Source organism: Patiria miniata, unplaced genomic scaffold (assembly GCF_015706575.1).
Source record: "Patiria miniata isolate m_02_andy unplaced genomic scaffold, ASM1570657v1 HiC_scaffold_29, whole genome shotgun sequence".
NCBI lineage: Eukaryota > Metazoa > Echinodermata > Asteroidea > Valvatida > Asterinidae > Patiria > Patiria miniata.
Genome location: NW_024037068.1, coordinates 19,840,328 through 19,867,273, shown reverse-complemented (window position 1 = coordinate 19,867,273; position 26,946 = coordinate 19,840,328). Strand labels below are relative to the sequence as shown.

At 39.7% G+C, this 26,946-nt stretch overlaps 2 protein-coding genes across 2 annotated transcripts; both read left to right on the top strand.

Annotated features, from left to right (window-relative positions):
- Positions 1-7: 7 nt before the first annotated feature.
- On the top strand, positions 8-15,584 carry LOC119735895 (cell division cycle-associated 7-like protein). The gene is made up of 8 exons (XM_038209840.1): positions 8-162; positions 6,882-6,959; positions 7,772-7,837; positions 9,046-9,255; positions 9,713-9,952; positions 10,585-10,734; positions 12,493-12,629; positions 13,754-15,584. Exons 1-8 carry the CDS (start codon positions 82-84, stop codon positions 13,767-13,769), a joined length of 978 nt encoding a protein of 325 aa, XP_038065768.1. The 5' UTR covers positions 8-81; the 3' UTR covers positions 13,770-15,584.
- Positions 15,585-18,951: 3,367 nt separating this feature from the next.
- LOC119736232 lies at positions 18,952-25,136 on the top strand. The gene is made up of 4 exons (XM_038210271.1): positions 18,952-19,151; positions 20,940-21,030; positions 23,890-23,976; positions 24,638-25,136. Exons 1-4 carry the CDS (start codon positions 19,008-19,010, stop codon positions 24,865-24,867), a joined length of 552 nt encoding a protein of 183 aa, XP_038066199.1. The 5' UTR covers positions 18,952-19,007; the 3' UTR covers positions 24,868-25,136.
- Positions 25,137-26,946: the final 1,810 nt, after the last annotated feature.

The window sequence follows — 26,946 nt, the reverse complement described above, 5'->3', positions numbered from 1 at the left end:
ACAGTGGACTCCGACTATTGTGTATAAGCCCGCGATTTAAACCCACGTGTGCGCCATTAGTTTAGTGCATGTATGTAGTGCATGGGACGGGCGGTAGAGTCAGAAACTGCAACGGACAAGTGTAGCTGGAAAAGAACTCCAAAAATGGCCCCAAATCCGAAGGTAAGTCATGTCTTTCATCGCTGTCTGATAGATAGTCTCATAAAACTGTGTAGAGATAGTTTTACGTAGTCGTATGGTTATCGTTACGGCAAGTTTGTCCATTAAAAAATGTGGGTCAAAGTCAAAAGTCAAAAGTGTACATGTGATATAGCCCCATAAATGTGGCCTATTTACTGGACTGCCTCCGTAAACATAAGCCACACATCCACATGTACAAAAATCGTGTCGACGGAGCCAAATTTTGATTTTCACATTTAGGCTTAGTTTGTAGGTTTTTTTTGCTTTAGAAGCATACTCACCCTCTTTACAGGCTAATCAGAAAGTGCTGCCTTTTTCAGATGTCTAATTTTTGTGAAATTTTCATGTTGAAATTTTGATACGCAAACGTGTAAAAATGAATCTGGAAATTTCACGAAAAATATACATCTGAAAAAGGCAGCACTTTCTGATTAGCCTATAAAGAGGGTGAGTATGCTTCTAAAGCAAAAAAACCCTACAAACTAAGCCTAAATGTGAAAATCAAAATTTGGCTCCGTCGACACGATTTTTGTACATGTGGATGTGTGGCCTATGTTTACGGAGGCAGTCCAGTAAATAGGCCACATTTATGGGGCTACATGTGATATAGCCCCATAAATGTGGCCTATTTACTGGACTGCCTCCGTAAACATAGGCCACACATCCACATGTACAAAAATCGTGTCGACTTTGCCAAATTTTGATTTTCACATTTAGGCTTAGTTTGTAGGGTTTTTTTGCTTAAAAAGCATACTCACCCTCTTTATAGGCTAATCAGAAAGTGCTGCCTTTTTCAGATGTATATTTTTCGTGAAATTTCCAGATTCATTTTTACACGTTTGCGTATCAAAATTTCAACATGAAATTTCACAAAAATTAGACATCTGAAAAAGGCAGCACTTTCTGACTAGCCTATAATGAGGGTGAGTATGCTTCTAAAGCAAAAAAATCCTACAAACTAAGCCTAAATGTGAAAATCAAAATTTGGCAAAGTCGACACGATTTTTGTACATGTGGATGTGTGGCCTATGTTTACTGAGGCAGTCCAGTAAATAGGCCACATTTATGGGGCTACATGTGATAGTGACCGTCACATGTTAATACTGGATGGAGAATGAACTTCCGCCGTAGGCCTATGTTTTTTGGGAGCCACACGAAAGGATGGGATAGTGTGTGGGGAAGAGTTATATTTTACGAAGTGGCTATCGTTACGGCAGCCGTTGTTTAGCGCCCTCTACGATACTTTTTTGATACGCACGCAGGTATATAATTATTTGTTTCCCCACGTTTGGAAAAAGTTCCGTACTCGATCGCCACTTTTTTCAATTAATTTTCTAGCGCCAAAAGTTACATCTTTTATGGTTATTCCTCCACTTTCCCTCCTCTACTCTCACCCTCTCCTTTCCTTAATTTCTATTTATTAATCAGTCAGTTACTTCATCGAGATTCGAACCTCTGACGCTTGCTTGATACACGAGACTCTTAACCGCTAGGCCGCGCACAATCGCTGTTGCAATAATCAATCTTTGGACGTATTTGAAGTATCTATTGAAATAAACTAAATATTCATGAGAAAATAAATATTCATAATGACGTATTGCACTATCATTGGCCGGCTCATGCGACGTCATGGTTGTCGATGTCATGCGTATAACGTACCGCTGTCTTTTCAGCCACTACAATCAGTTTTGACCGGCTGCTTCAAGCATGGAGGAATAAGAACACATGGAGTTTGAACGGACTCCACATCAAACGTTCAGGGTAGGCTGCCGCGGTCGTAAAAACAGCGGGTTAGTAAACACCCGCAGGCTTATCTGTCAACTCATTAGCGCGAGCGACCGCTGTCGAGGACGCGCATTCCCCGGATGTACCGGCATCGCGTGTGCGCAGTGCATTCTTCCTTCGTTCAAGATGGCGTCGTACGGGAAGGAACTGCGCAATAGTCGTAGGATGATTTTGTTACTGGTTCTGATTTGAGCGACATTAGTGACTTTTGCGAAGAAAGTATTAACCCTAGCGAACTTTTGGATGAGAATTCCGATACAGAAGATGGCGGTCGTCAATACTGTGTGTGTGGTAAACCATCCACAACGGAGATGATCGCGTGCGATGACGATCAGTGTGCGATCGTGTGGTGGCACATCTGCGCGCGCCGGGCTTTGTTCGGAGACAATCCCAGAGTTTTCATGGGTTTGTGAACGATGTCGCCCTGAAAGCACTGGACCATCAAATACTGCTACTGGTAAGTACATGAGCAACAACAAGGGGATAAGAGTTTGACTAATAATTTAAATACAAACATTAGGCCCTATTTATTTTTAAAATAAAATAATTTTTTTGTGTACAAGATTTTTTTTTCTGGCTTTTGTTTTTGCTTGGGCTATAGTATAATTTTTTGTTTTTGCTTAGGTCTATTACCTAATTTTTCATTTTTCATTATTTTCTTTAGCCATGTCAGCAGCTTCAGCGGATGGATCTCCCTCAAGTCTTCCAGTTTTACCAGTCACACCAGTGTTGCCAAGCACAAGCCAGAGCACAGTCTCAGAAAGCAAGTCCAAAGGCAAAGGAAAGGCTGCCAAGAAAGCTGAAGCCAGTACAGCCGACCCAGCCAAGAAAACAGCAAAAAAGAAACCTCGTAAGCCTGGTATGTAATCGCATTTTCAAGACAATAAAACACTTTTTAATTTTGTTTGTGTTATACGATGGATTCCTGCTCTTAAATTGAACTTGGAAGGTCTCAAGAATTTTGATTTTAATTAGACCTACTGTTTAAAAAGTTGGATCCTTCCATTCCTTCATTTTGGGTAGTTCTATAAACCTGAACTTGAACAATTATAGGCCAAATGTATTTAGTAGATTTTCAAGTGATAAAAAAACTAGATTGTCTTTGTGAAATTAGACGCAAGTAGTAAACATTTTACAAGACTTAATTATCAATTCCATTTTAATTACAGCTGTCAAAAGACCACAGGCAAAATTCACGAGGGAGGATGCCGTTGGGAACGCAACAAGGTATGTGAGGAATAGTCTCCAGCAGATGAAGGAGCACCCTGTGATCAGCGCAAGCTACCCCCTAGCTCTCTGCATGATGGGACTAGTTCTGCAGTTAATCGGCATCGGTGACTGTCAAGAATTGGATGACTTCTGCTCGGCAACCGTTTGCGCACTCTGGCTTGTTGTTACTGCAGGGGACACTAAGAGTCTCAAGCCAGAGGGAAGTGACCTAATGTGGCGGACATTTATTCAATTTAGGTTGAATAGTCAACAGACGTGGAACAACTTCTTGTCTTCCTTGAACATTCACAATGAAGGTCAAGGCGTTTGCGTGTACATCCTGGACTTCAGTAACTTTGCAATGTCTTAAATATGGCACTGAAGTTTGGCACTTCGGCCTATTCCGTCTCTCGTAAATAACCTCACCCAATGACTGTAATACCAAGGTTTAAACTAGATTTAATAGATTATTGAAAGTCACCGAAAATGAAAAACAAATACAATTAAAGTTTTGTAAATGTATATTTTTCTACTACCTCTTAATTGATAATTGCTTCAGTTTCAAATCAATAAGGATATTGCATAAACACATTCCTTTGTGCCCATTTTGCCAGGTAAACACTCTTTTCCTTATTTGATCTCATACACAGCTTTTACATGTGACAGCTTTACATGTGCATTTACTATTTCTTTCATTTTGTACTGCATCATGTTTTGTTAGCCCTATTTTAGTAGCAGAAATGCTGATATTAATTGACTAAAGCTATGATGGGACTTAAGTACATGTATTGAAATAAAAATATGAAAGAAACATAATGTTCCCCATGTCAATTCCTGAATTTTGGTTTTTGGTTAGCACATGTATAGCCTTATACTGAGAATAATTCCCTTTTTCCTTCAGTGAAGAGTGACCACTGTAAATTCAAATCAATGTGGCCACCTTCCCTCATTTCAATCGGTATCTTTACATATGTACATGCATTGCCCTCTATCTTGAATATTTATTTTCTCCGTGGGAGAGGTGTGGTATCCAAAGGAAGTTCTTCCGGTCGACCTTCAAGTCGACAATTGCCCCTCTTAGATGCTTTGATGCAAGTTGATGCCACTTGGAGTGCGAGCATGTTGTGCCCGAATTGCTCTACGGTAGGGTTATCATTGCATCCTCCAGCCCCTCATTGCTTACTGAAGTACTCTTCGATGGGATCTTGCGAGAACTTCTCACTTAAGAGATGTGTCACGCCAGGTAGTTCCATCAAAACTTTTGCCATCTCGACAAAGGAGTACACTGAATTAAAAAAAATAATTAAATAAAAGTAATTATTTATGTATCACTGAAAATTGAGTTGGTCTGCAAGTGCAACATTGAGACAGATTTCTACTTGACGATCAATCAGTCATTATTGCCACAACCTCTTTTTTAACTTGTTATTGTCCTAAAAAAAAAATTAAAAAAATATTTATTTTCCTAATTATAAAAAGTCAAGTCAAAAACATGATAAATCAAATGTAAAAAAATGTGAACAATAAATATGTTAAAAAAACAGCCCTACTGGAAGCATTTCAAATTAAGTGACTCCACAAATATATGTAACTTTTTCAAGAATGAATAAACATTCAATCTTTAAATACCATAACACGATTAATAACAGCTTAAGATTTAATACGAATCCTCAAAAATATATTTCTTGAACATGATGAAACTAATGTCCAACAAAATGTCAAAAGAATTCAGAATTCACAAAAAAATAAGTCTTGAAATTCTATTAAAATGAACGCAATAAGTAACGAAGATTCGTATCTCACCGTTCATGATCGTTTTTGAAAGAAAAAAACAACACAAAACGATCCCCGAAAAAATTTGTGGAACAAACTGGACACTGAAATGGAACACACGAACGGACAAAGAAAAGCCGAACGAACGAAATCGTCGTGTTTTCATCAACTGCCGACCACTGGAAAGCCCCTAAAATTGTCAAAATATGAAATCATAATATATGAAATATGCCAATATATTCTAGAGGCAACAACAAATGTATCTTACCATCGGAAAGTCCGATTTTGGCGAACGAAACACCAAAATTTTTCGCTTTTCGAGAGGAATTCGCTGAAGAAAATCGCGCATGAGGTATATTGACACTGGGTCACTGCGCATGCGAAACGTGTTCTATTCGTGTGTTTAGGTTTATTTACTCCAGTGACAACGAGCGATTCGTTCCTCCACTGTGCATGCACTCGCGGCAGCCAACCCTGTGCACAAAGGATCTTATCGCGGTCGTAAATCTGTCGGTCAGTGGGCGCGCAGCGGGAGGCCTCCATGCCTTTACCACTGGTCAGCCTGGGTCGCTAATTGGTCAGTAAATACCCTGTGGGGCTTGGCGGGCCATTCAAACTCCATGCGTTCTTATTCCTCCATGCTTCAAGTTAGTTCTGCATGACGTGTGCATCCAAAATGTGCTCTAAAAACACATTTTGCCTAATTTTTTTTCGCATTTACACAGCTTCCTGGATTCCTCTTGGTTGAAATCACAAGATGAGGTGCAAATTGATATGTTTGGCGGCAGTTAAAGTGGCGATCGAGTATGGACATTTTCCCCCACGTTTTAGCGAGCAGTGCGACAGCTCAGTCGATAGCGGGTAGGATTTTGCACCGCGAGGTTGCGGGTTCGCATCTCAGTTTTGCACTCGAAATTTTTTCCTTTTCTAACCTGAGGCTTTGGAGGATTTTTTTTTAAAGGGAAATAAAGTCCGAATTTCATAACGTTCAAATTCACTTTTTTTCCTTCTAATTTTATATTTTCTTATGTTTTTATAAAAGTTGCAGTAGGGCCTACTACCGTAACGATAGAAAATGGGAAATGCGTTACGGCTGCCGTAACGATAGCCACTGCGTATATTTTAAGGAAATTGATATCGTGACTTTTTTTTTTGCTGCCGTATATTCACTATAGCCTAGGCCTAGTACTTAGTAGAAACTCACCCAGTTAATCACCAGGAAAAATTAAGGAAAAAAGTTGCAACCTGACGCCACTTCCGCGATTGTAGCAATTTAACTTTTAAGCAATTAAGTCTAGTATTGAGACTCAAGACATTTTTTAAGTGTTTTCTAAAAAATTCCTTAAAACTAAGACGTGCGTCACATGACAACAATACGAAACACGTCACCATGATTTTGCCGAACTCGATCTCGAAAGCAGCTGTCAGTGTCAATGTCTGCAAACAAATTACGTTTTTGTTTTTTGTCATTTGACATTTGCTACACACATGACAAAAGCTCCTGGTTATAGCAGATGTCGTCGCGTCAGTGCAAGAAGGTCGTAACTCCATTCTGCAACAAAGTCGTATCTTGCGCGAATACGCTCCTTGCAACAACATCTCAACGTCCATTGACTAAGTGACACTTAGTGTGTACTGTACTCTGGGTTATTTTAAGTGAGATACGACCTTTTGATATTCTGAAACTCGCATTTCACGTACGGCCCATTTTAGGAGATACAACCTTGTTGCACGGACACAACGATTATCAGTGAAGAAAAAGTTAGATTTCAACTTCAGGAAACACATTTTACACAATTTTTTTTCAGGAAATTTAGCATGCATTGTTGTATGGCTCTACATACTCGTGAGATTTCCCAGACTTTTCTTCTATTTCTGTCAATATTGGGTGTGACACTGAAACCTTTCCTGAATTATTTTTTTCTTCTCTACAGCTGTCAGAGATTGATACTGAAGATGACGTCAGCTACGAGCTGCGAAGGCAGAAAAACATCGAAGAAAACAAAGCCATGGTATGTTTCTCCTGTTGAATTTCAGCTCGGTGGATATCACATTTTTTGGGAAAACAGTGAAAAAAACCATGCACACCTTTTTGATCATGAAATATGATTTTGTTAAAAGTACTCTATTTATTTCCAAAGAATTGGTCAGTTGACTGAATGTTGAATAATTTTGAAATAATGACAGCAAACCAAATGGACTAATTTCACGGGGTGTTTAGTACCAGTATATTATACAAATATTGAGTGGCTCAGCGTGGAATGGGAGGAATATTATCGCAAGGTAAAACTGGTCTTTTCCATTTCATGAGGCGAAGCCGAGTGAACTGGAAAGTCCAGATTTTACCGAGCGATAATATTCCTCCCATTTCACAATTTAAAGCCACTCAATATTTGTTTTAAATAATTTACATATAGATCCTTGTCATTTGATATATTTGAACTTTTATTTCAATACACAACTGGAGGAAAATGTATTTCTCTCGTCCAAACCACCCCTTCACGAAAATGTTTGAACCCAATGCTGTAGCGCTGGCTTTTTTAGAACAATACGCGCAACGCTGAACGCGCACACCAGCATGCATTTGCACACAAATAATGCGTCATGATCCTAACTGTTCAATAGTATTTCCCATTCCCCATGGGCGGATAGTACTTTTTGAGCCGTGGCGTGAATGGAAGCAATAACGAATGTCACGTGATTTGAGTTCCACCAATCAAATGACAAGGATCTGTATGTCGGTTATATAATGGATAATAATTTGGTTGATTAGTTTTTTGATCAATGGAGATGATCCTATATGCCTTTAATCTCGTTGCTACAGCTGAATCAGTTGCTGTCAGACCTGCATGGAATGCCTGGCCTGCCTCGTCGTTCCAACTCGACCAAGGTGAGCATTTTACTGGTGTAGAGTAGTATACAAATATGGAATGCTTCGAGTGGTGTAGTAAAACTAGCCTCCCGAGGTGATCCATGGACATTCTATTTTCCCAAGGCGAAGCCGAGGGAAAATAGAATGCTCCATGGATCACCGAGGGAGGCTAGTTTAACTTCACCACGAGATAAAGCATTCAATATTTGTTTTATGACACTTCACCCACAGATTCTGCTTGGTTTTAATATTTTAAATTATTTAAATCTGAACACAGTTGAAATAAACTTCAATTTCCATACAAAATTGGTGGAAAATGTTATTTCTCTCTTCCAAACTACCCCTTCGCGAAATGTTTGAACCCAACTCTGTGGCGTGCTCTTTTTGGAACAAAACGCGCAACGTGCACACCAGCATGCATTTGCACACAAATACCGCGCCGTGGAAATAGTACTTTAATCGGTTGCTAATGGTATAGTACTTTGATTGCTACGGGTATAGTACTTTTGGCCGTGCACAGAAAGATAGCAAAAATAGAAAGTATCATGTGACTCTCTCTCGGCCAATCAAGACACAGAATCTGTGGGTGAGGTGTTATAATTTCAAAGATACAATGTACAGGAGTGCCTCATTGCTTGATATGTGATCAAGTAAGGATAATTCTTATCTATCAGCACTATACTATAGGCGTAGGGGATGTGAGGATGTGTGTGTGCACGAGTTGTTCACAAGTTGACTGCTCTTGAAGTGGGCGCCTCACCCACAAATCAGGTGTTTGTCAAGAGCCAGTGTGGCCCATCAGGCCGATGTGTATCTCCGGTTTCAGTAGCATGAAACGACTGAGAATATTTCTACTCTACCTGGATGGGATGCTAGTCCATCGCAGGTTACTCCCCAGCTAATGCCGGTGTAGCGTGAATTTACGTTTCTATGAAATTCGGACTCATTGGTAATACCGCGCATGCGTAAGTATGGTATTTAGGAAAGTGACCGGTCACGTGAGAGGGATTAACCAATAATAGGGAAAAGGGGTCCGATTTTCATAGGAGTCGGATTTTCATGTGACACCGGTACCCATTTTACACTTCTGTGTGGAGAGAGGCAAGTGGAGGTGAAGCAGCTTGCCCGAGGACGCAACATTGGCCAATAGCTGGATTCGAACCCCTGACCCTCTGATTCTGTATCTAATGACTCGTCAATTCCTTCACCTCGTTCCCTCTGTGTAGAGATCCCCCAAGACCCGGAAATCCCTGGACTGCAGTTTCATCCGGCGGCGCAACCCTTCCCGCAAGGCGCGCCTGAGCACGCCGCTGTTTGCCCGCCCCTCCATCATCCGGACCCGGGGGCAGAAGAGAAGGGCGGAGACTGGGGAGGAGGACGAGGTCAAAGTTTACGTGGACGACGACGAAGACCTGTTTCCTGTTAAAGAGGGGGAGGTGGGTTACCAAGGTTTTTCTTAGATACATCTTATATTAACTATTTTAGCCTCGGAACTCGGGTACCAAATACCTAATCGCATGTTGTGGTGTACTAGGGCTGTGCATCATCAGAACCGTTATTTACCAGTACCCAACAGAATCCAACTATCTGAATGTTTTCGGTTACCTGCTGACTCCAACAGATTTCAACAGGAATATATACCAGGGGTTTACTGTTCAATCCAACAGGACCCAGCGGGTATCATATGTCATATAGTTGGATCATGTTGAATTGAGCAGGGTTAGGGTTAAAAAAGACTCCCAGTAAAAAGCCACTCTGAATCAATTCATCAGAATGATGTACGCTCTGGGACCAGCTTTATTAGGCTTCCCTCGTCTTTCTTTTAATACTAAGCGGAGCAAGGGTATATGAGTCCGTTGACAACTCACTGGTTTCTTTTACTCATTCTTGCAGAAACTGATCATAAAATTTGGCCCAACGTTAAAGAAATCCTCCCTGGGCTCGGGCAATGATTCTGACTCCGATTTTGAGGTTTACGAGGATGATGAGATGGAAGAACTGCCGACGCCGACGAAACGCCGGCGGCTGAACAACCGCCCTCGGGAGGCGGTGAAGCGACCAGAAGACATCACGGAGGAGGAGCTACGTATGGTGGCCGAGTGCGTCAGGGACAAGAAGTACAACACTGAAGTGGTAGGTCAGAGGTCAACAAGCACCATGGCCCAGTGGGTATTATGATGCTTGTGTTCTTGGGCAAGACACTTTACTACAATTGCCTCTGTCTCTCAAGGGACAAGAAATACAATGCTGAAGTGGTAGGTCAGAGGTCAACAAGCACCATGGTCCAGTGGGGATTGTGGTGCTTGTGTTCTTGGGCAAGACACTTAACTACAATTGCCTCTCTCCATGCAGGAGTATAAGTGGGTACCTGTAAAGGTGCAGGACATGTGCCAATCTTGAGGTACTATAGTGTAACTAATTTCATTGCCTGATGATCAGGGGTGGTAACTGTAAAACAACTTGAGAAATCTTCTGAAAAAGGCTACTTGTTTGGTCTTGTTTTGTTTTGGAAAGATTTCCATATACGAAGTTCACTCAACACCCTGTGTACAAACCCTATGAGATTGGACTGAAAAATTCTAAGTGTTTTCTAAGAAAATGCTTGTATTTTCTCACTGCTCAAATTGCCTTTGATGACATGAAATTGCTATCCGGGGGCTTGTTAGTCAATATAGAGGAAAATTAGTGAACTTCTTATATGGAAATCTTTCCTTTTTTTTTGGTAAATAAATAACATTGCCTTTGAAAATGTCAATGTTTCGTAGGGCACCAGTTGTCACCAGTGTCGTCAAAAGACCATCGATATGAAGACCATCTGTCGTGATGACGGCTGCACTGGGGTCAGGGGTCAGTTCTGTGGGCCGTGTCTGCGGAACCGCTACGGTGAAGATGCAAAGGCCGCCCTGCTGAACCCAGTAAGAAAAGACGCCGGATTTCCTTTTTTTTCCTCTCAGATTCTGCCACCGTCCGACCTGCCCCAACCTCCAATCGCAACCCACCAACCTTCTATATTGGATGTTAGTGTACTGACGAAACAGACTAACCAGGGCCATTAAGAAATAACAGGCTGAAACGTACCCCTGTTTTCGTTTGTGATGCTACATATGACCTGATTGACTCGGGCTGGGATCTGACTTGACTCGACCTGAGCACACTTTTTTAGCTTGACTGGACTTGACCCTGTTGACGAAATATCTCATTTCCGTAGACTTATTTCCGTATGACTTAAAGGTAGGGTAGATCATTTGTCATTTGTGCGTATATTTTTTGAAGCAACAAAAAAGCTCAAAATCTTAAGACAGAAGCTTAGGCCAAAAAAAAAAGTCTCCGGTTTCTGGTATGTGCGCGCGTCGCCGTAGCCATGCGCGTCGGCAAAATGAAAAAGTTTTTTTTTCAATGAAAAATAATGTCTCAAAATCGCCAAACTCACTGGTTTGACTGGAATCCTGCTGCTGCACAATTTTAACGTGTTTTTAGATTGGGTTATGGTCGAGAATAAGCTTAATGTGGCCTCTCTGGACTCCCATATATTTGCACTAAGTTTAGTCGGGCACCATTTGCAGTCATCAGCCGACATTTGAAGCAAAAAAATCAGGTAAAAAAAAAAAAAAGCTGCGTCGCCGCACCACTTTTTGAGCAGAAGCCGGAGACTTTTTTGGGGGGGGCCTTAACTACTATTAACCTGGTGAAGTTTTAGCTCAGTGGATGATGTATACTCCAAGAAAACAATATTTTAGGATCTCAATTTCAATTCAAAAGTTGTAGTGTCATGTTTTGAATTGCACCTGAAATCAGTGCCCGGGACACGTTCTCTTTCAGCCGATTGCAGCTACGTGATGTCACACACTGAATTGACGAATATTAGCAACCCTGCGCGCTTGTGTGTCGTTTCAACACTTGCGTGCACCCATTCACAGATTCACTGAATTACAAACCGACTAACAACAGAAATTTAAAAACATTCGTCACTTAACAAGTCTTTGGAAATGGCCTTCTTTAATTGTTTTCTTCAAAATGACTGCATGCCAGAAAAAAAAGAATTTCACAGGGAGTTGTAGTGCCATTACTATCTTTAAAACAAGTAAGCCTCTCAACAATAATGTTGTCGGTTACTTTTTGGATAGCTGCAAATGATCTACTCTACCTTTAACTTGACTTGAATTACTGCGTTGCAATGAATTGATTCCTCTTGAGCCACAAGATTTCGTTGGCTTGTACTTGGTACTTGGTACTTGGTACTTGGTTGGTTCTTCTCCTAAGGAATTCCACAAGGGAGTAATAACTAGGAGGCCAGAAACACCGGGGCAAACCCCTTCTCTTAGCGATAAGTGTTACTGGGTTCTTTTACGTGCGTTAGGCCTTATACAACACACGGGACCTCCGGCTTAACGTCCCATCCGAAGGACGAAGCAATGCTGGTTAAGTGCCTTGCTTATTGGGCACAAGTGTCCGGGCCCGGGCTCAAACCCACGCCAATGTTGCCTCTGAAACACCAGAGCATGAGTCCGGTGCTCTAAACCGTTAGGCCTTATACACTCTGTAACACCACAGCCTCCAGTCACAAAACTGAGTGAATTGTTACAACACTAAGGGGGCCAAGATGTAACCCCTTGTCCTCTGAAATCGGGGGAGTTTCTCTTTCTAATTGTTCTCTTTGGCTTTTTGTTTCTCAGGACTGGATCTGTCCGCCGTGTCGTGGCATCTGCAACTGTAGTTTTTGTCGCAAGAAGCAAGGCCGTCATGCCACCGGCATTCTAATCCACCTTGCCAGGGGGAGTGGTTACTCCAGCGTTAAGGATTACCTGGAAAAGTAAATATCGCCACCTGTTTCAGATAAAGACCGGCGGATCTAGAACTTTTTTCGGGGGGGGGGGGGGGTGGTGCGTCTTTATTAGGTGCGTCTTTATTTTTGAAAGCGGTCATATGTTGATCCGCATAAAGTTCGGTTGGACACTAAGGCCAAAAAAAAATATAGTTCTGTATCCAATTACATGGCATTTGAAAGTAGGGTAGGTAGGCAGGGAATTTATTTTTTATTTTTATTTTTGGCAAATTTTTTTTTTTATGATCATAGGGAGGTGTGTGCGTGTAGTAAAGGGTGAAAGGTAGTAATTTATGTTTTTTCAGGGTTTTCTCCTTATTTTTCCGAAAAACAAATTAGGGTAGGGGCTGTCAAAATAGGGTAGGTAGGGTAACCGGAAGCAGAACGCTTATTTTCTTTGGCCTAAGGAAAAGGGGGAAAAATGTTGCAACCTGACGCCACTTTTTTTCTTCATATATCATCTCAATGAAGGTCATTCACTGCAAAAATGATGATAAGACATGAATCTGGGACTGAGAAACATTTCCAATTTTGTTAGGAAATACTTAGAAAATGAGCTTGACTCTCCATAGACTTTGTACACAACCGCTGAAGTGGCGTCAGGTTGCAACGTTTTTCCGAAAAGGGTTATGTAGGCTACTGCATTGGTTTAAAATGGTGGTCTGCAATTCGTCTGGTTGAACCGTTTTTTTTGTGTGTTTTTTTTTTGGGGGGGGGGGGGTGGGGGGGGATGGGTTGGTCTGGATCTATCCTAATCTTGGTTCCAAGATGTCCTTAGCAGTGCAATGTTTCAGTATGCACTGATTATTGGACTGCAGTAATTCACCGAAGTGGGAGCCGAAATAACACGCGCCAGTAAGCCTCTGGTACTGATGACGTCACACTTTGTTTACGTGTGTGCTTTCCTATGGTGCTCAGTGGACCGTAGGCCCCCACTGGCTCCATAGGACACTGCACATGTAAACAAAGTGTGAAGTCATCAGTACAGAGGCTTATAGGCTGCAAAGGACATCCTGGGAATTTTATATTTCTGATAAGGAAATTCAGACCAGAATTTCTAATGTGTCTTTTAACATGGCAACTTTTTTGGTTCATTTTTCTTTTTTCATCAGATTTTCGAGGGCTTGAGGACCCGCCAACAGTGCCTTGACTTCAACTGCTGCAGACTACTCAGGTCAGAGGTCAAAAGGTCAAAGCATGGACTTACGTTCCAGCCAAGTTTGAAATATGCACACTCAGAATGTTTTTTTAGGATAACAGTACTCAGAGCCAGACAATAATTCGTAGTTTTTTGGGTTAAGAATTTTTGTTTAAATAGTGGATTTTTTGTAAAAACTGTTGCTAGGATACATGTATTCTTTTGTATTATATCCCACCGATTTGGATTCTTGTATTTCTGTAACTGAATTGATAGCCTGAAATACTTGTTTAAGAGTAATTTCAAGCCGATAAAAAGATTGCCTGTTAGTGTTTAGTTACTAGATTGTTGTACTAAAACTGGAACAAATAAAATAAATAATATTCCAAAATAAAATTGAAGCTTTTCCTTAGATATAAAATGGTAACAGAAGACGTTGCCGTTTTAGAAATTTTTTAATGCTTTGTTTTGGATTTTTTTTAATGTTAGTTATCAAAGAAGTTGGATTAGTTGCACACAAGACCAATTGTAGAGCAAGCACGAGACCATTCACAAGACCAGCCGCAAGTAACAGGGGACGAACAATGACAAGGGAATGCTTTTGTAACAGTTCATTTGAACAGCTTGTGACTTGACTTGAGACTGGAGGACTTGTGATGGTCTCGTGATGATCTTGCGATGGTCTTGTAATGATCTTATGTTGGTATTGCGATGGTCTTTTGTTGATCTTGTGATGGTCTTGTGATGGTCTTGTGTTGGTCTTGCGATGGTCTTGTGTTGGTCTTGTGTTGGTCTTGTGATGGTCTTGTGATGGTCTTGCGATGGTCTTGTGATGGTCTTGCTATGGTCTTGCGATGGTCTTGTGTTGATCTTGTGTTGATCTTGCCATGGTCTTGTGATGGTCTTGTGATGGTCTTGTGTTGGTCTTGTGTTGGTCTTGTGATGGTCTTGGGATGTCCTTGCGATGTTCTTGTATGGTCTCCACTTCAACACTGCTGTTCGGCTGATTAATCCCTTTAATAAGGCCCCCCTCCTCAAGTCTGTGGAAATTGTTCTTCCACAAGCCTGATTTGATTCATCTTAAATGTCTTGTTGAAGATATATGTTGTAAGAATAATGTTTTAAAAGTCCTAAATGATTTCTTGCAGCGTCATTGCATCTTAGCTTGGATTTTTATAGTTTTTGTATTGCCAAAAAAGAGAAATTATTGTAATGTTGCTTGGATTGGTTTTATTTTTTGTACCGCGATCAAAGAAGAATTTATTTGAGAAAAGTCTTTGTCGAAGCTGCTTGGCCATTGGGCTGCTGCTTGTACGGTTTTATTGTAATCTTTAATTAATCACTGCAGTTATGTAAGTTTTGCAAAAAAATATTCCGTGAGGAGAAAAAAGTTGCAATTCTTCAACTTCTAGAGAGAAATTAGTAAATTTTCAGAAGAATTTCCTCTTTTAATTATGATGTTTGTATAGAGGATGTTTAATCAACGATTTTTCAACAAACAGAAACAATGTTGCAAAAATCACGAAAGCCTTTGCGCCATGCATTTACCGTGTCATGTGATTATCATGTGACAGTCACGTGTCAGCTAGTCACATATACCAACAGCCGTCAATTAATCAAGATTTTATATATTCAACTATTTGTTAAAACAATTTATATTTGGGAATTTAAATTTGAATTTGTAATAATATTTGAATTTTAGATTAATTTCGTAATATTTTTTTATTGATAATCTTGTTACTGTTTTGTCTTTTTGCATGTATTTTCAATGAATTGTTTATTAATAAATTGTTTCAAGCAATGCAGCGGTTTCGTATTATCGTTTTTTTTTATACTTTACAATGATGAAGGCATGTGTATGGACCAACTTATCGTTAATTGAAGATAGCCATGTCGCACACCTCAATTTTCCAAAGTTTTGTAAACAGTATTAAGAAAGTTTGGGTAAATATTTTGTTTACACTTCTTGATGTCTGAAAAAGGGATGGCTCTTATACGCTCTGAAAAAAGGGTATGTAAAAACTACTGGACAGTGTTCTTTGCCTGGCAAGAAATGACCTTCATTGTTAATTCACATAATAATTGACAAACTACGGAAAACTTTGCTCTAGAGTAGAAGCATTTGGTATGGGTTGACAAACGATAAGGAGAATACCCATTGCCCATCTTTTTTGTTTTTTAGTGTGTCTTGTTAAAAACTGCATCAGTGCTTCCACTTTTCAAAAGTAAATTTCCATAGATGTGCATATAATTTTTTTTTACCCCTGAGTGAGGTTTCCTACAATTGCCTTTGAATTTTTTTTTGTGGGGGGGGGGGGTGGTTATTTTTTTCCCCTAAATAATTACAACACGAAGTCAACATGGTAATGATGGCAAACACAAATTTATTAAATTAAAATTATATTTTTGAAATGTCTTTGAACTGTCAATCAGATTTTGGATTTTTCTAAAAATTCCCTAATTTTTTATTTTTTTTTTATTTCTAAGAATGATCCGGAGGACGTTAAAAAATTTAAGGAAATCTTAAAATATAAAGGAAATTTCCTTTTGACAACCATATTACGAAAGAGGGCGCCATTGATCTTTTCACTATAAGATTCATTCATTTTTGACGTTCAAAAGTACATTTCGACATTTAACAGTGTGCATACTAAACGTTACAGTGGATTTTAGATTTGAAAAAACGTATCAGTTAGATCCTGCAATGATTAAAAACAAAAACAAAATATTCATCCAGCATTTTGTTTGCTTTAAAGAAATCGGCTTGAGCAGTATGGTGTGCTCAAGATGACGAATGAATTTTGTGTACGTACTCGATAATTGTACAGTTAAGTATATAAACAGCTGAACTTAGGATTGAGCATTTTGAGAAATAAACTTTATTTTTATAAAAAAATACAGATCATAAGCTTCAAAATGAAATACACGTTTCATGTGTGGCATTTCAATTTTTTGAAGTTTTGGCATTGAGGTTTATAAATCCGTGGAAATTCCTTTCTGTTTGTGCTTCGGATTTCGGAATAAAATAAAAGAAATTTGGCGATGGCTCTTTGGTTGGTCGGTATGAATAATGGTCTCCTGGGAATAATCGTTTTGTAGCTTGCGTCGTAAACTTTTGCATATATTTAGGATACGTATTAGTCTTTACTAATAAAATGTATAGGCCCTTAAGCATGGGCCATATCATTCCGCTTTGTCCAATCAAATCAGATTGCACTTTATTTAACCGGCAATTAACTTTAATATTACTGGCTTTTTATATGTTCTCTATGCATCGGTTATGCATACATGAATAATAAAGACAATAATGCGAGGTCAAATCTCTGTTCATGGGCGTCGCCAGGATTTTTTTCCAGAGGGGACAAAGCTAATTATTTCCCAAAATTCGTTTACTTTCCTGTGTAGCATATTCTCAATTTATATTTTGTTTCGGGAGTGGGCGGGGACATTTTTGCCCACCCCACCCCATTGACACCCCTGCAGACGCCCATGTTGTTAACTGTGCATTAAATTAGCAGTAATTATGACTTCGTACCTCGCCTTCTTTTTTCATTTTTCTTCCTTTCTTTCTCCTGTTTTTCTGCTTTTGTGTGTGTGTGTGTGCGTGAGCTTGTCTTACATACGCAGTGTGGACTTCCGAACAAAAGACGTCCACATAATGTAGGTAGCAGCGACGAAGTGTGGACTTGCCCACGTCCACACAGTGTTTCCCCATTTCTGGAAAACAGGTTTAGAGGAATTTTTGGGTTAGGTTTATCTGTAGCAGAATGAAGAGAAACACTAAAGGGAATCATTGAAAAAAAATTGGGTTGTAAGAGTTTTCACAGTTTGAGAAAAATGAGTTTTTCCACTGGTGTTCCTTAACTACACGAAAAGAAAGGAAAGTCCACACTAGGTATGTGAAACAAGTCTGTGTGTGTGTGTGTGGGGGGGGGGGGGGTGTTTTCCGCTAGAGCACAAACAGAACAAAAATCCTTCAAATGCATTTAAGAATAATTACAGAGCGTCAACGGAATTCTAAAAGAGTTCTTGGTCTGCTGACACAAATTAATAAATATTTAATAAAATAATGTAAACCTACAAATGTCAGTTTCTTGTCATTATTGGTTTTTGAAAATTAAAAAGAATTGAAAACCAGTTGCAACATTTTACCACGAAATATAACAATCATAATAGAAAACGTTCTTTCGTTGAAGGGATGTATCTTGATGGCACTTTGACGTCGAGTACAATAACGTACATGTGATGGCAAAACGACGTAGGTTTATTATTACGCCCTCTTGCTTATAAAGTCACATCTAGCATAAAACAGGATTCATCTTAATATACGCCCTTTTATCTAAGAAACTGAATCCAACATGCACATTGAGATATACCTCTTTGCGTAATTCACGGTTAGCCTACAGAACCTACACTGAAAAGTTGCCTGGCCTTGGGTTAATTTTACCAAAGAAAGGGTGAAAACTGGAACTACCCAAACTTGGGTTGTTCTATAACCAATTGTTTGGGTTATAATTTATGTTAAATTCAACCAAAAGTTGTAGTCATACAAGACCAAATTAAATTTGGTCTTGATTGACCACAAGTTTTGGTTGAATTTAGCAGAAATTCTAACCCAAACAATTGTTTATAGAACAACCCAAGTTTGGGTAGTTCCAGTTTTCACCCTTTCTTTGGTAAAATTAACCCAGGCATTTTTTCAGTGTATACGAATTTCTTTTTACACGACCCAAAATTTCTAGTATTCAAAACAATAAGGGTTCCTTTACTGACTGAAGTGAAAAGAAATAATTTCGAAATATTTGGACTGCATAAATTATGCACCATAAGAATTATGCGAACTGTAATTTATATAGCAGCGTTTTCTTCTTTGATTGCATGGAAAATTACCGATTGCACTGATTGTGTTATGAGTGTGCCCATAAATACTTGTTTATATACGGAAAGACACAAAAAATATCCGTTCAACTTTTGATTTGCATATGCATGCGCTGCTCGCACAGGAATTGCCGAAGCCGCATTAACATTCCTACGGAGTTTGCAGAAACGATTATTATGGACATTGTAAATTTATTGAGCTAGGCAGAAAGAAAAGAGTCTCTAATTTGCATTTGTGCGCTGCAATACAACCTGCAAAAACTACTGAATCACTCTGCATACTATATTACGGAGATCAAGTTGAGTTGGTCTGTAAATCCAGTCTTCTGCTGCCGTTAGAAAACCTGTAGATGTTAGTTTTTTCCCCCTCATCCAACATGGCTGCGATGTTGACAATGTCATTGATGAGTTTGCTGCTCGCCCGCGGAGCGAGTGGTCGCGATCGACGCAGTCCCTGGGTCGATGGAGGCAGGGATACGACCTACTCGCACCTGGTAACGACTTAAATTTGCTTTTTTTGTGTTAAAGGCATATAGTATCATTTGCATTTATCCCAAAAGTAACCTACCGAATTTTTACGAAAAAGCTTACTTGGATTAAAGATCGATCTATAGTACTAAACACCCCGTGAAATTGATCCGCCTGGCTTGCTGTCATTTAGAAGAAATCAAGAAATGTGGGTGATTTCCAACGATGAGTCAATTGACTGATTTTTGGAAATAAATGGTGTTCTAGACGAAGTCGTGTTTCGTGATCACAATGTTGTGCATGGTTTTTCACAGTTTTCTCGAAAAGTGCAACACTTAAAAAAAAACACCACCTAAAAAACACACCTAGATTTGACTACAGGGTGAGTCAGAGCAAAGGAAACCCAAATGACAGGACCATTTTCTTAATAAACTTCTGCATGTAGCACTTTCAAAATCTAGGATATGAAAGCCCAAGAAATAAGCTTTCTTTTAGTACAAGAATCATTCAAATCACTTGTGTATTTTTAAGTAGCGGAATTTTGAACACAGACACCGTTTTAAAGTTCTGTCCACGGATCACAAGAAGGTAAGTGTTCTTTCAGCAAAACGAAAACAATTCATATGGACGCATGTGAATTGTTTTCGTTTTGTTAAAAAGAACAATTTGTTTTGGGTGTGATCCGTGGATAGAGCTTTAAAACGTTGTTTGTGTTCAAAATTCCGTAACTTGAAAAGTACATGAGTGATTTGAATGATTCCTGTACTAAAAGAAAGCTTATTAATTGGGCTTTCATATCTCAGATTTTGAAAGTGTTATGCAGAACTTCATTTAAAAAATGATCCCGACATTTGGGTTTCCTTTTTTTTGGACTCATCCTGTAGAGAACAGACAAACGCGCACCCAGCTGACTAACCGAGATATTATTGCTAATTGGAACAGAAGTAGGGCACATGTGAATCAAAGGGAGATATCCTCTGTTAGGGTTGAATCTCCTCTTTAAAATGACACCCTGATCATGTCATTACATTCACGGTTGACTGAGCAGTGACCAATTTGATGAAAGGGTCTATTTAGAGAATTGCGCCACTTCTCAATTGTGGTTTTTGTGGTGTCATTTGTTTGTCACAGACTGAAAGGCTATGGTTGCCAATCAAGGCAGGTGGGGAAAAAAGAAGAAGAAATTTCACCATGAAAAGTGGTGCAATTCTCTAAATAGACCCTTTCATAAAATTGGTCACTGCTCAGTCAACCGCGTATGTAAGGACATGATCAGGGTTTCATTTTAAAGAGGAGATTAAACCCTAACAGATGATATCTCTCTTTGATTCACATGTGCCCTACTTCTGTTCCAATAAGCAATAATATCTCGGTTTCGTGTTTATTTTAATCCACCCTGTTCAGCTAGGGTTAGCTGGGTACAAGTTAAACTATTTCTAGTCAAATTTACTTAGAGCGTTCATAATGTAGCACGATATGAGACGGAGGGAATCCTCTCCCCCTCCTTTGTGTTGGTCATTGTGTTGCCAGAATCTCAGGAATTCTATTGAGATATCTAGGGGGATGTGTTTTGCAACAATAGTCTATAGGATTTGCATAGGGAATAGGGAGATGGGGGGGGGGGTACCCCTTCGTCTCATTTCGTGCTTCGTCTCATTTTCGTGTTTTATTTTTCATAAAATAACAAGTGACATGTGCCTGTGGGAGACAAATTTCAAGTAGTAAATTATTTACATTGTAGGGAGACATTGGTCAAACGGAGACATATTGGTGTCATATTATAATAATTTATGTTATCTAATGTTTTTCGACAGGGATTTTATGTCAGGAATGTGATGTGCAACACAGATGGAACTCAATGCTCGAACACCTACACAATAAATGATGAGGGGCGAGAGATTCAACGTACGTACCTTCCTACTTTTAAAAAATACGGATTTTAGTTTCGAACGGAACTGTCCTCTGAAATATAGCTACTTCATTGCAATGTAAAACAATATGGCATTTTTTGGGGAGGTGTTTATTGGGAAAGGGCGTAATCATTCATGCCGCCACTACATCTTAAGTTAAATGGAATGGAGTTTGGCCGCCACCATGAATGTCATTTTTCCTCAGACTTGTGTTTTCTTAAAAAGAAGCGGTTTTATAGCCGAGAAAATAGCAATGAAGAATCAGTTTTGTGCAAGCAAAATACAGGGAATAATCCGTTGATATTAATATCTTATTGGAAAATTCCAGCATCCTTCCGATACAGTTGCCGCCGTGAATCTGAGTTTATGAAGGGGAAGGAAAATGGAATTTGTTCTCAGCATCAACAGGGCCGTTCCTCATTCTTTACATTTCATGGAATGTAAATCTAATTTGAGGACGAGAGGATCTGCGAGCTGATGTATTTTTTAAGAAAAACATTTGTTCTTCTCGCAACCAGCTTGTAGGGAAGATTTCCGTTTATTTAAGACTTAATTCCCCGGACAGGTGTACATCATTGAACTGTCTAGAGCTTAATATGTGTGAAACAAAGAAAGCCGAATGTTTATTAAAAACAGTTATACCACACAAAATATTAACTGCAACGGATGAGGATTACTGTAATGTTGTTATGTTGAAATGCTAGTAAATGCAAAACAAACGCAGGCACCTTTTTTATGCGTACGGGAAGCGGTCATGGCCGCGGCCGCTAATCCTCATTGGAATGCAGTTGCCAGCTGCGGTATGCCGTAGCACACGGCTAGTGGGTAGTTCCACAGCTGCTGCTTTTGTGCAGTCCCGCTACCACACAAAGGCTGTGCAGTCAAGCGGGCCACTTGCTCTATGTGTGGAGGAATGTCCCCATTACACCCATCCTTAAGGGGTTAATACGTGTACCTAACATCATTACCACACCCCGAATATCGGGGTGCGAACATAAATGTCAACTGGTTTGGTAAAACGCAGTTAATGACCACTCCGATTGCCTATTCGCATTTTTATTTTCATTTTTAATAAAAAAGAATTAAATTAGAATGATGACGCATGAGCGTGTGTACCAACCATTTGCAGGACACGAAACAAAAACGAAAGGCAGCGATAAAACTGTGATAAAAGTTATCACAAGTCAGTGAAAAGTCAACTTCAAATCAAGCACAATCAGTTAAATCGATCATGTATATGTCAAAAAGTCAATCAAAATCAGTCTGCAAGAGAATATAACGCCGTCACACATGACATTGGCTACCACTCTCACACATCTCTTGATCTCCTGCCTCCAAGCTGTTCTGACCTCAGCTAGACGCTTGGTTAGTTGTACAAAGCTCATTCCTGTCCATTCTTTGATGACGACCCCTCCTTTCTTGTTCCCTCTGCCATTCCTTCAATGAGCTGGAGATGTGAAATTCAATTTTCAATTCAGTTGACATTTATTTAGCACTCTCCAATAAACCAATACAAAGTTGGATAATAAATCAAATTAGATGGTTTCAAGGAGGCACAGGTGTCACCTGCATATCGTAGGTTAGAGATGTTTACCTCCTAGAGTTATTCGCTGATCTACTTTAGCATCTGTCATTGCTTTTTCCGTGTAGGCAACAAACATGTGTGGTGATGCAATACAGCCTTACCTTTAAACACCTTGCTATAGCAAACAGGGTGACCGTTTTAGCTGATTTTAGGCTAATTTTGACATATCTTTTGTTTAAAAAACGAGTTTGACAGAAAATTTGACAGAATGGATTTTTTGGCAGATTTTTGGCAGAATTCTGCAAAAATTGTTATTTGACAAAAAACCATTGCAATTTTGCAAAAAAAAGCTTCAATCTTTTCAAACAAACCCTTGCATAATGGGTCAGGTTGGCTGGTCTGGGTGCTGAGGTTCACTTTGAACTAGACTTCGTCGTGACGCGTGTTTTGCCTGAAATTTACGCAATAATTTCATAACATCGTTGTGTGACTATATAGATTGTTTATAATGTAATTGGAACCTTGATTAACATCTGCATATGATTTTAAGTGTTTCAGTATATATTTCGAGCAATTCTGGGATATTTGGCAGATTTTTGATAAATCTGACAGATTTTTGAAGTGCATTTAGCAGAATTTATGACCTTACGGTCACCCTGATAGCAAACACCACTTGTATGTTCTCCCATCTGATTTGGCCCTTTGGTTTACACATAAAGATTTTATGAGTGCAACAAGATGCGTCGGGAAACCCATTTCTATCATTGCAGCAAACAGCTTGATGTGGCTGACTGCATGAGTCAAAGGCTTTGGAGTAATCAATTAACATGATGAAGACTTTACGGTCTAGAGAAATGGCCTTTTACATCAGAATCTGCAGGCTTGCAAGCATGTCTCTGGTGCCCCTGTGTGCCTTTCCTGTATTCAGCCTGTTCTGGTAGTTCTTGCTCAAGTGTGGTTGTAAGTGAAGAGTAATAATTATGATCATCAGAAGAATCTTACTAGTATGACAGAGTGCAATTGAACTAATCACAAATCAACCACACAAATAATCACAAGTCGACAATAACTCAACCAAAAGTCGATCACAATGTCCACCGCATTATGCTATATAATCAATAAGAAGTCACTCACAGGTTACTGTTCAACTCAATCACAATTTATTGTTCAATCACAAGTCATCCACAAACCCATCAAACTATCTAAACGATCTGCACCTGACTTGACTGTTGAGGTGGCAATATGATTGTCTTGGTCTTGTGATTGACGTGCGTTTGTTCATAAAATCTCGTATCATAATAATTATACTGACGTCTTTACATTTTGCAGAGAACTTCACCTATAAGAAGAGTCCGTATGAGTTGGTGTTTGAATCTAGTGCGCACTTGGGCCACATAGTATTGGACATGGAGCAAGGTAAGGAGCCAATATAAATATTTCTTTTTCAGAACGCAGAGCGTTTTCACAAAATATGTTCTTGAATTCCAGGGGACTTAAGTTTGTGTAATCCAAAACATCGCTTCTGAACTCTTCATCATATTTTCAAAGCAACGAAGTGTCTAAACAAACTCAAGTTTCCATTGAAACTTGTGATCGGTTAATTTAGTCAAATTTGAGCAGCCAACACTTTTTTGAAAAATATATTTAGTCGTACATTTTTTCTTCCCCCCCCCCCAATGCATCACCAATTGAGGTAATTTCTTAAGAAGTATTGTCGTCACCGCTTATGCATATTCAAATCCGACCATTACTATTGTTGGAAGATGTAGTTCTTGAACGTTGCCATTCTGAAAAAAAATAATGAGCACTTATTGACAACAAATGAAATATTCATGATGCGTGACGATAGCCTCCTCCTGTACATCGTCACAGCTCATGCATATTCAAATGTGATTATAATGAATGTTGGTAGGTCTCGAACTGTGCCTTCCTCAAAGGTTGGAGCAATTCGAATATTCATGATGCATGACGGGAACAACTGAAGTGAGTCGTCACAGCTCGTGCATATTCAAACGTGATTACAAATGACGGTGGTTCTCGAGATATGCCTTCTATTTGGCTCTTGCCATATCCGCAGGGAACCAGGATCCGTTTCGCATCTGTTTTGAATACCAGTCCACCATTCCCTTGACGAATGGGGGCGTTCACATTCACAAGATGAGACGATGTGTGGAGAACACCTTTGACGGGGTGGATGTGCCGCCTGACTGCCTCCTGCCCATCGCCGCGCAAAACGTGTACGTGAAGGATGGGGACGAGGAAATACGGGGAACGGAGGTGCTGTACTGCGCAGGCGTGAATGATTAAACCGTGATTGGTTGAAAGAGAGAGAGAGAGTCAAGCTTCAGCCGCTTGAACGCGTTATATAGTTTCATACTCTGCTTTTTCATGTGATCAAGAATGGATAGCCCACTGGCCATTACCCATCACCGTACAAACAACTGAAGCTAAGCGCTGGTTCCCAATACCTCTATTCAAATGCTGTACGGAAACCAGTACAAAGGCCTATCACTCCAATCGAATAATACAATAAACTAGAGATGTCTTAACCTAAAAGGTGGGGGTTGGGGACCATCTCACAGCCCTTCCCATGGGGGTGGGGGGTGGGGGGGGGGGAGAGGTGAGGGTGGGAGGGGCGGATTTTCACACAATTTGATTTTCATAACAGAAAGTGTTGGCCCCATGATCGAATGTGAAAGTTAGCACACTGTACAGCAAGCAGTATGTACATGTATATGGGGAAACGTGTTTTTCTTCGTAGGTAACCTCAACTAATGTCGCGCTGCGCGGTGACCCTAAGGTCAATTTTCATAAATTTGGTACCAAAACGTGCGCCAGACTTAAAGCTAGAAAGCCAGAAGAGCTTACAGCGAAAAACGAGTGTTTGGTCAAAATATTGCCAAAAAAAAGTGCAGGTGGCGGTGTGGAATTCGCCCGGTCCTTTTAGGGTTAAAAGCATATCAAACAATTTTCATTGTAAAAGAAATCTCGCCGAATAAAAATTTTCTGGTTATTATAATTTATTATAAATTTAAAAAAAGAAAAGAAATTTAGTCACAAGGGTATACATGGCAATTACATTTTGTTTATGATTCTATTGTTAAGGGGGCGGCAATATGGCGGACGGTGCCTTCACTTTGAACAGCCAATGGGCTATCCAGATATTTTTACATAGTGTTCACTGTATAGAAGACCCTGAGATGGTGGCTTGCTTATGTTTCCTGTATTCTAATTCGATCCGCAAAGGAAAGTAATGGGTTTTGTTTATGGCGAGTAATGGATTTAGCGTTTTAATTTGTAACGTGTATAACATGTTTTAACTTTCATTGTGCATGTAATTATTATGGTCTACAGGTTTAAGAATTCTGACTAGCTAGCGCCCTTTGAACAAAAACATTAACAAATTGGTGAACTGCCAACATAGGGCTGATAGCTCAGTTGGTAGAACACTCAGTGGGAACACAGCAAATCGTTCAAACCCCGCTCCAGTCAATTTCTTTATTATCTCTATTCTACAATATTCAAATAATTACAGATCAGTCACTTGAACGTGTCAAACATTGACTAATTTTTAAATTGAAGAAGGGGAGTTACAGCCGTAAAAAAGGAAAGGCGTGAGCATTTGCTTCAACTGGCCCATTTGGATGACATCATCAAGGTTACGGCTCTATACAATCAGATTACTGTTTATTGTCATACTCCTACACATGCGCATATCGTGTGACAACAGTGTTTGGTCTGATCATGCATGGATGAAAGTCAGCTGTGGATAGCAGCTCAACAAATCGTCATGTCTCTCCGTTAGTTAGTTAGTTAGTTGTCTGTTGCTCCTACATATTTTGGCCGATTTCAACTAAACTTTGTCAAAGATATCGGTAGTCCAGCCCCAACATGTCACATGACCAAACTGGGGTGAAAGGTCATCATGGGATCAAGGTCAACATGGTGGCCTTGGTCAAACATTAACAATATCCATGGTGACCTCTTTGTCTGACCTACAGTTATGGGGTCAAAGGTCAAAATAGGTCAAATTCAAAGAAGCTCAAAATTACAAAAGTAGTGCTGTCAACATGTTGGCCTTGGTTAAACATTAAAAAATGTCCATGGGTGTTCTCTTCATCTGACCTACAGCTATGGGGCAAAGGTCAAAATAAGGTGTACACACAAATTCGTTGGCCTGCAGCTTCCGAGATCAGATCTAGTTTGTTTTATACTTCAGTTGGAAGGAACTTCTTGAAATTTTAGCGCTTTCGCATTGATGGTTACTATAGTTAGAGAGCGCTGCGTAAATATTGTTTTCTTTTACGTCCGCATTAACTGGCGTATAGACTTGAGGAGGTCTATCTTACCTTTCAACAAAGACCACTGCGCGCGGTGGCTTTCAGA

What these genes read in the sequence shown, in the direction of transcription:
- LOC119735895 (XM_038209840.1), top strand. Translation starts at nt 82, where the DNA reads ATGGGACGGGCGGTAGAGTCAGAAACTGCAACGGACAAGTGTAGCTGG. An exon ending in TCGAAGAAAACAAAGCCATG is followed by an intron (nt 6,960 to 7,771) that starts GTATGTTTCTCC and finishes TCGTTGCTACAG; the next exon opens with CTGAATCAGTTGCTGTCAGA. An exon ending in AGAAGTACAACACTGAAGTG is followed by an intron (nt 9,953 to 10,584) that starts GTAGGTCAGAGG and finishes AATGTTTCGTAG; the next exon opens with GGCACCAGTTGTCACCAGTG.
- LOC119736232 (XM_038210271.1), top strand. Translation starts at nt 19,008, where the DNA reads ATGTTAGTTTTTTCCCCCTCATCCAACATGGCTGCGATGTTGACAATG. An exon ending in ATACGACCTACTCGCACCTG is followed by an intron (nt 19,152 to 20,939) that starts GTAACGACTTAA and finishes GTTTTTCGACAG; the next exon opens with GGATTTTATGTCAGGAATGT. An exon ending in TGAGGGGCGAGAGATTCAAC is followed by an intron (nt 21,031 to 23,889) that starts GTACGTACCTTC and finishes TACATTTTGCAG; the next exon opens with AGAACTTCACCTATAAGAAG.